The 9444-nt window shown below is 54.0% G+C and overlaps 1 protein-coding gene across 1 annotated transcript; it reads right to left on the bottom strand.

Annotated features, from left to right (window-relative positions):
- Positions 1–2269: 2269 nt before the first annotated feature.
- On the bottom strand, positions 2270–9099 carry SOX7 (SRY-box transcription factor 7). Its single transcript, XM_053911979.1, has 2 exons — positions 8656–9099; positions 2270–5035 (listed from the first exon to the last, which is right to left on the bottom strand). The coding sequence occupies exons 1-2, from the start codon at positions 9008–9010 to the stop codon at positions 4116–4118; spliced, it is 1275 nt and encodes a 424-aa protein (XP_053767954.1). The 5' UTR covers positions 9011–9099; the 3' UTR covers positions 2270–4115.
- Between the last annotated feature and the right edge of the window lie 345 nt (positions 9100–9444).

The raw sequence follows: 9444 nt of genomic DNA, 5'->3' as shown, positions 1-9444 counted from the left end.
GACCCGTCTGCCCCAGGCTACGCTCCAGCAGGTGACGGCCAGTAGCGGAGGCTGCACCTCATCCAGCCTCAGAGCCTGAGAACCACACCCACAAAGGCTCCAGGGTCTTGGTTTCCGCAGAGATGGGCCCAAAAATTAGAAACCCGAAGGGTTCAGGTTTTTCTCACCAATGTGGAGCAGAATACCTACAGGATGGTTCAGATGTTTATTTTACTCATTTGTTCATTCGTTTCTTTGTTGGGGAGCAGTAGGGTGCTATACGGCTCTGGAAAATGATTCTCACGCGAGGCAGTAAGTGCTCAAGGCCTACCAGCCCTTCTCCCAGCAGGGCCGGGGGCATCTGAGCAGGACAGGGACAGTGAGTAGGATGTCACTAGATAGATAATGGGAGGGAGGGTCTCTCCGGTTGGGGAAAAGCATGGGAAAACGTGAAAGTATGGACAAAGAGGGCACTTTCAGGGGACAATAAGCTTTCTGTGCAGTAGGTACCCTTTGTGGAGCGGGTGATGGGGACCCTGAGAGGCTTCTGCCCGGGAGGCACTCACAGGCACCAAAGCCAGGTGTTAGGGGTGCTGAAGCATTGGGAGGAAGGGGCTTTTAAAGGAAAAGATACAAAATAAAATCTTCCTTTTTACAAAGCTTATAAAAACAAATGGCCAGGTGGCTACATTACCAGTGTCCCTCCCTGGAACGGAGGGACCAGGAGACATGAACCTCGTTGGCTTCCCATGTCCCCACCACTGTGTTCATCCTGTGCCATGTGATGAGCAGGCACTGAGGGATCTTAAGGAAAAGAGTGAAATGATAACATCTTCATTTTAGAAAAAATAACACCTCTTCATACCCATAACTTCTTATCAGGCAAAGCAAGAGGTTTTTTTGTCCCTCAGGGTGACCGCTGTTTCACTCACAGCTGAGCGAAAGTGAAAGAGCAAAAAAAAAAAAAAAGAAAAGAAAAGAAAAAGAAATTGAAAGAGTGGCCCTACCGCCTGCCTGTTCCCTGCCCTCCAGAGGCAGGGACAATGCCCCACCCCCATGGTGCACGTCCTGGAATGAAACGTGCCCCGTTGGCACTGCGGAGGGCCAATGTCCTAGGCAGATGCTGCCACACAAGTCCTCCAGCCAGCCGATGACCCTTCAAGTGCCACTGTCTGCGCGGCGGCCTGGACGGCAATGAGTTCACCTTCCGTCTGCTTCTGGCCCTGTGATTTCCTCTTTGTTCCTTCTCCTCTCCCTGGGCTGTGATAGGTATACACTGGAGCGCACGTACAGTAATTCCATGTCATGGTGGAGCCCAAAGCCTCGAGCTGCGAGACTGTTAGGCTGACGCTGCCAACAAACATCTAGGACAAGCAAGGGCTGAAACCCCAGCCACCACTGGCCGAGTGGGGTGGGGGGAACTACACAGCCTCACCTCCCACCCTGGACCTCAGCATCCCTGGCTGCACAATGGGGTGGATGGATGACAGGGACCCACCTGGGGCTGTGGATGAGAAATATCCCATAAAACTCGCTGTAAAACTCCCTACATCTATAAAGTGCTATTAAAGTAATGAGTACAGATTATGATCAAAATTGAGGGGAAAACATATGCCCAGTTGGGCCCTCCCAAGGCCCACCCCTTGGCCCAGAGGGCCCGGGAGAACACAAGACTACCCTTGACTCGAACAAGTTACAACCGCTCCAGCACGGAGAGCGCCAGACATGGGTGACCTGCATGGGGACTGAGTAATCACCAGTTTTTTCCACGCACTTTTTGGCTGGCGTTTTAACCCTAAAGCTCACAAGAAGTTTCATCCTTTAATTGCTGGCCCGTGCTCCCCTTCCTCCTCACCGCGCTCCATCCAGTTTCGACAGCCCACGTCTTGTTATCGCCACATCCATACCTGCATAGTAAAGAAGGCGATCCAGGTATTTCTCAAACTACTTCACAAAGAAGAAAAGAGTAAACGTGGTAGCCTCCACTAAGCAAGTAATTGGGCAGAATTTATTTCCTATCTTGAGGTAACACCTGGTTCTAGTTTACACGTGTGAAGGTATCCTGGGGAGAACACGTTCTGCAGATAGGCTATAAATTAGTCTTTTCTTCCATTACTAGTAATAACAGCACTCTTCCCAACGCAGAATATTAGACTTCATGACTTCACCACGAACTCAAAAATCAAATAAGCCGCCCTTATAAATCACAACGTTTAAAAATAAAAGAACTTGATGAGGCATAATATCTCTGCCTCCCTTGAAAATCTTTTCTTTTTTTGCACAACTAGAATGGTCATAATACAAAAAGTTTATTTAAATTAAATATTTTAGACACATCAATATCTACAACCATTCCAAAGTATGTGTAGTTCTTAGCAGAAAATGGAACAGTTTAGCTTAATGTCTGTTACCATGTTTTACAAGATTATTAATACACATTCCGGATGGCACCAGTCAATCATATCGTCAGTGGTTTACTATTTATTACCAAACATTGTATACAGTCATAGCATAAAGATTAAGCATATTTTATAAGTGACTTTACAATTGGACTCCTTGGAAGGAAGAAGAAGGATCTTTCAACAATACAAAATATAAGGTGAAAATAATAGGAGAATACATAAAACACATATTTCATACAGGCAATAATATGCTGACATTAAAAGACAAACAACTGCCTTTTTGCTCAGTTAGGTACGTTCCTTCAAAGGAGGTCTGGGAGAGAGAGAGAAATGTTCTGGGGGCGGGGCCAGGGCTCAGAAACATTTTCTGGATCACAGTGGGTCTCTGTTCTTTGGGCAACAAGCAGGAGGAAGGTGCGGTGGAGAAGTCGTTTTAAAGTGCTGTGTGAAGGTGTTACCTAAAGAACCACCTGGCTGGTGAGGAGGATGAGTTCCCATCCCAGCTATGGGCGTCAGTCTTGGAATCTTTCAGTTAGTTGCCAGTTCAGGTGTGGAGGAAGAGCAAAGGAAGAAGAAAAAAACAATCCCAGGAAAGGGAGAGAAGGAGTCGGAGTCAGCATCTGCAGAGGGGAGTTGGAATTTTGCTAAAGAGTGTGCTGACATTTTGCGCAAGAAACCAACACATTCAGATTAGAGGAAATTCTTTTTAGGTTCCCTGTTCTTTGGGTCATTAGGAACAGGGAGTTGACAAAAAGTTGCCAATGTCAACAAGAGTATCTGGTTCGTGCTGCACAGGCATGCACGTACGGGTGTGCGTGACGGTGTGGGCGCTGTCTCTCACACTGGCTGCATCTGTTCAGGCTGTGGACACTCTCTGGAAATGTGCGTATAATAATAATAATAAAAGAACATATAAAATATATTTTAAAAATACAGGTTGAATCAATCTCATTTTCAGCGATGCAGCCAACCCTACTGGTTCATTTCCCAAATCAAGAGGAGTGTTTTCTTTTCTCGAACTGGAGAAGAGTCCTTTGGGATGACTGAGACCGGTTTGGAAGGCAGGACAGGTGCAGAGAGCCCTGGGCTGTGCGCAGGGAATCACCACAGGGCACACCTGAACGAGTTTGCCGAGTCGGACCTCGTTTTCCTCTCAGCCTTGCGAGAATCCTAAGTCAGAAAACCCTGGAGCAGAAGGGACCTTACATGTCCACTGTGTCCCTCACTTTACAGATGGGGGCGCCCGCTGCAAGGGGAGAAGAGGCCAGCTGGGCTTCCCCAGCCCTCTGAGGATCCTGGGTCCCTGGATCCCAGCCCTGGGTTCCCTCCGCGCGAGGACCCCAAGTTCGGCCGTACCCCTACGGCTGTGTCAGAGCCTGGGCGGTGTGAGTGCCGCTTGGCTTTTCGCACGTTTGTTTTTGAGATGGGGACAGGGAGGAGAGGTCTGTGGAAATTCTACCTGGAACCAGCGTCTTTCAGCAACGGCCTTGCCTTATTCCTAGGTGTAGCCAATGAACACCCATTTGAAGGAATATACTCCGAACGCAGGCTTCGGGGAGTGGGGCAGGCAGGGAAGGGGGCGGAGAGGGTCCTCGGATCCGCGGATCTCGGATCGCAGCACCCGCAGGGCAGACGTGCCGGCCCTGGGCGGCAGCACCGCGCGCTCGGCTCTGCTCAGTGCGCAGGACGGAGGGTGGCGGCGTCGAGGCTGGGCTGGACGGGCGGCCTCCGGCTCTACGACACGCTGTAGCTGTTGTAGTACGTGGCCGTGGCATCGGCCAGCACAGAGATGAGGCTGGTCTCTGTGGGGCCCGTTGGTGTCGCCTGAGAGCTCGGGGCATGCCCACTGAGAGCCACGGCCCCTGCGGCAGAGTCTGGGTGGCCAGGAGTGTTCAAATACTGGTCGAACTCATTGCGATCCATGTCCCCCAGGAGTTCCACCTGGCTCAGCTGATCCAGCGCATCGAAGCCGGGGTGCTCAGGAGGCGGGGAGAGCTGGCCCAGGTGGGCATGGAGGTTGGAGTGGAGAGGGGGGTAGGTGGCAGGGGAGTAATAGGCAGGGGACGGGGGACAGCCGGGAACCGTAGACATCATGGAGACGCCCGGGGACTGGCCGAGGGCCAGGGAGCCTAGAGGGTGACGGCAGTGGAGAGGGCTGGGGGTGTACTCGGGGGAGTAAGGGGGCCGGGGCAGGTGGGGGATGCGGCGGGAGTGCGCATGCTCCTCCTGGCAGGGGGAGGAGAAGAAGGTCTGCTCCGGCTCCAGCACGTCCAGGGGCGACATTTCCGGGGGCGTGGGCAGCCCGTAGGGGTACGCGTCTGTGCTGCCCTGGGTGCCGCCGCCCGCCGGCCCCTCGTGGTAGCAGCCCCGCAGGCTGGGCAGGGCGGCGCCCGGGGAGTACTCACCCCTGTCCTCTTTGTCCCCCAACGCCTCCCGGCTGGCGCCCCGCTTCTCGGGCAGGGCGTTCTGGTCCCGGGAAAGGGAGCTCAGGAGGAAGCCGGGGTCCACGCGCTTGCAGAGGCGCTTGGCCTGCTTCTTCCTGCGCGGGCGGTACTTGTAGTTGGGGTAGTCCTGCATGTGCTGCAGGCGCAGCCGCTCCGCCTCGTCCACGTAGGGCCTCTTCTGCGACGGCGTCAGCGCCTTCCACGACTTTCCTGCTCACACAAGTCAGAGAAGGCCACGTTCGGCACCTGCACGGCTTGGGGCGGCCGGGGCACCTGTCTCAGCCTGGCGCCTCCTAGCACCAGACAGGCACACTCGGTCTCCCTCGTCCCGCGTCCGAGCCCCATCCCATCCGCGGCCCCACCTCTCCACAAAACACAGGAAGGCACTCCCCCTTCACGCCCTCTTCCCGGCCCAGGACCTGTCCGCGCAGCGCACCGGGAGGCCAAACCAACCTCCTGCGCCTGCACGGGGCAAAACCACTTCATGCCAACGACACACACAGTCACATCACGTCTCATATAAACGCCATCAGGTAACAAATATGGAAACAATGTGGACGCCACAGCGAAAGGCCGATGTCAGCCACGGAATACAAACATGTAAGGACTACAACATTGGTTAGGGTACTTTTAACCCTTGGAGAGGCCATTCTAATTATTTGTGCATTTTAATGAAAAGTCTCTGCCTTCACTGATTATTGCTGTTTTCTAAGGACGTGATATTGTAATATTTGTATATGGCATACATCTCGCAGGCCTTCCCTTGAGGGAGCCCAGGTGAGAGGTCCTAGTTGCACAGACATAATTAAATTATAGGATCTCACTTATTATCCCTTACATCTGAAGGTCAGAAGGACCCCTCTGTGTGAAAACCTGACCATGGCCAGAATCTAGCATCGGCTGTGACATGCACACATGTATGTAAGAATGCACATGCAACGGGCACGCATGTACACACACAGGCCCATGCACTGCAGCTTCCGGTCATCTACTTAGGACCCTCTGACCATGGCAGGGGCACCTGCACAGCCACTGACTCTCCACATGGAATCAAACACCCCTTAACTTCGCTGGGTCTCTAATTTCCTCACTAGAAAACATAGTGTGATACTACCCAACACAAACTCTCTCTTTAAAAAGCACCGCACACCTGCATCCCACTGGTACGGAAATGCTGGTTTCATTTGTATTTCCTATTTGTCCTTACTCACTTGTGTGCTTTGTAAATTGCCCGAGTCTTTCAAAGAGCATTGCACATCCCACCAGCTGCGGGTTTTCTGAAGGGCACTTCTGGACCCCTTAGGTGGTTACCTCCTAGGGTGAACTCAGATTCTACAACTTTGACAAGTTCCCCCATGACCCTGACGTGTGCTGTGAAGTTTCAGAGTCACTAGCCTGGAGGACAGGCCTAGATAAACCCTGTAAGGAAAGGGGCACACCTTCCCCCCAGAGCCCTCTGCACAGGGCGGAGTAGAACTGTGTGTAAGGCCACCCTCCCTGCCCGTGCCCAGGCTGGCTGGCTCTGCACCCAGGCCCTCAAAGGGGGCTGGAGGAGGGTGATTATTAAAGGTGTCCCACCACTGGGATGGAAGTTTATAACCATTCTGACAGTCATCAATTAATGTAATTAGCTGTCACTTAAAAGGGCAACTTGGAAAGTGTGAGGAACTCTGGATTTGGAGCTCACTGGTTTGCAGTTCCCAGCCTAAGGCTGAGACCACAAAGTTGTTGCAAGAGACCCAAGACCCAGATGCCCCCACCCTCCCCTCTCTGTGGACTGAGTACATAAAATGTGGCTCTGGTTTCTAAGCGTACCCGGATGCTGCAGTATTAGTAAAATATAGGTTAATTTTAAATGCCACTAAATGGGTAACTGCCTTTATGCACTTTCTCATATAATAATTTTAGTAGGTACTAAAAATACTAGTGCTCATGGGTGAAACTTTTAAAGATTAGAAAGTTTATAGCCAAAAAAGTTGGGACTCACATCCAGTCCTTTCCTTTCCTAGGTCAGAAAGAAAAGGGTTGGGCGAGATCATGGGAGTGGAAATAGATCATTCTCTGAACAGATTAGAAAGACAGTATTTGAACGAGCAACATCAGGTTGGTTCCCTTCACCCAGTGCCAATGGCTGTGTGGTTAAGCCGGAAGGAATCTGTGTCTTTCCTGCAAAATGAACTGTAACCTCTGAAAGCTTACGTGCAAATAGACAGCAGGGATCAGCTTACCGGAGGCATTTGTCACCCAAGTCCCTTAGCCTGCCCTTTCCCTGGACGCAGGCAGCCTCAATTCTATAAGGCTTCCCAAATCAAGTTCTTCTCCTATCTCTGGCCTGGGTCTACAACAGAAACTCTGCTACATTCCTGTCACAAGAGCATCTAGGAAGAACACGTAGGACCCACAAAAAAAAGGTGGGGGCCCACAAAATAGTGTTTTTATTTCTTTAGCAATCTGAGGGAAAATATAAACTTACAGGTTGAAGAAATGTTTTATTGTTGTGTATGTTAATTCATTTGTCTTTGTGCCAACAGTGTAAAATACAGTTTTAAATATTTTTTGTGGAGGAAGGGGCTCACTAAGACGCGGGCTTCCTGGGCAGGGCGAACCAGGAGGCTGGGCCGTAAAAGGCTCTTTGAAACCAGCACTCCACCAGCTGCTCTGAAAGGGCGGCTAGACTGCAGGAGAGACACTCTCTGCAGGCCTGCGGCTTTAATCAGCAGAAAGGTGGGCGGTCAGCCTCAGTCCAGGGTTCCCACCAGGAAGGAGCCTGAAGCTCCAACGGAAAAAGGAAACCAGCTCCTTTGGTTTTGGGTCTGGTGGGGTTGGGAGAGCAGGGCCAATCTCTGGTGACCACACACTGTCCCTGCTCACAGGGCCTAGGGTCCCCTCCACACACGAAGTGCTCTCAAAGGTTTCCACCCGTGAAAATGGATAAACACGACATCGAAGGGGCTGGGAGGTTAGAAGTAGGGCGGAGTTGAAAAGTGCTCAGCTCCAGATAGGGGAGAGATGAGAAAACCTGACAGGAACTCTGGTTTTTCCAACGTGCCCTAACACCCTCTCTCTAGTCTCCTCTGGTCTGGCTCTCCCTCTCCGCAGTCCCACCACTCCAGCTGGGACTGCACAGCACCACCAGGGAAGCACCCAAGCCAGGCTCCCAGACAGACAGACAGACCCTCAACGGCTGCCCTAAGTATCCAGATGAAGGTAACTAAACTGGTCTGATTGAGAAGTAGTCTCGAATGGAGTCTGCTTGTGGTAGTCTATTTTTGTTGTTGCTTTAATAATAAAGATAAAGCAGTGATGCGTTCCTGCAAGGTCTCTCTACGAATACTCCTTAATCCTCGTCACCACCTCCCTCTGTGATGGAGCCGGTGGTAAAGTGCATGGAACGATGGGTTTCCCACTCAGGTATTCCGAGCAAAGGCCAGTTTCACCCCATCTCAGCGTTTCCGTCCTGGCAGTTTCCTGAGTGCGGGTCTCCACGGCCGGGCGACCCGGGCCTGGACGCTGTCCCGCTCCGTCTGTACCCTAGGACCCCCAATTCCTCGCCTGTCTTCACGAGTGGACCTCCGGGGCCACCCGGGGCTACGTTGTTTCACTGTGGGCCTTGCCAAGGGGTCGCTACTCTGAATCCCGGCCACCGCGCTCACACTCACGCTCGCAGAGATGCCAAACCTGCCGGGCACCGAGACGCCCGCGCTCTCCGCGCGTCCCCACCTGCCAGGTTCTGCCACGCTCCGCCACGCTCCGCGCGTTTGCCCCAGGTCGCCTCTGCCTGCACCCCCAGCCCGAGACCTCAAGGCGCACCCTCCCGCCCGATCACTCACCCAGCATTTTGCTGAGCTCGGCGTTGTGCAGGTCCGGGTTCTGCACCGCCAGACGTTTCCTCTCGTCCTTGGCCCACACCATGAAGGCGTTCATGGGCCGCCGGATACGGCTCTCCGACCCCTTGTCCCCTGGAGGGCGCGGGGCCGCAGGCGGCGACAGCCCATCCGACAGCTCGGCTTCCAGGGCTGGGCACTCGAGCCCCTCGGGCCACGGGTAAGTTCCCAGCAGCGAGGCCATGGCCGCACGGGGGTCGCCTCGCTTCGCCTCGCTTCTCCTCGCGGGGCTGGCGCTGGCCTGGCCCTCGCACTGGTCGGGACGTCCAACTTGGCCCGCAGCCGCGTCCCGGCCCCTCATTTATCAGCTTTGGGCTGTCACGTCCTCCAATGACTCTTGAAGGCGGCTCCGCCCCTCCCTCCGTCTCCGCGCGGCCCACTCCCTGCGTCCTGGGCCGCTGACTCCCCGCTCAGACCTGCGGGGAGCGGGAGAGAAAAGGAGGGCCGCTTCCCATCGCCCGCCCCCAGCCCGCCCCTCCGCCTCACCGGTCCCTCCAGGGATTCCGCGCCCCGCCGCCCCGGGGCCGCCTCCAGTCCCGCCCGCTCCCGGCGCAGGTGCCGCAGAGCAGGGAGGCGGGCACCGCCCGCAGTCACCTCGTCCGAAAGTAGGAGCCGGACTCCAGGCCCCTAGCCGCGGCCTCCAGGGGCCAGACTTCACCACCTCCTCCCGGGCGTGGAATCCTACAGAGAATCGGGGCCAAACAGGTTTCGCTGGGAATGGCGGGGCACGAGGGA

This window comes from Desmodus rotundus, chromosome 9 (assembly GCF_022682495.2).
Source record: "Desmodus rotundus isolate HL8 chromosome 9, HLdesRot8A.1, whole genome shotgun sequence".
Classification (NCBI taxonomy): Eukaryota; Metazoa; Chordata; class Mammalia; order Chiroptera; family Phyllostomidae; genus Desmodus; species Desmodus rotundus.
The sequence above is the reverse complement of the archived record's forward strand: the minus strand, read 5'-3'. Positions and strand labels throughout refer to the sequence as shown.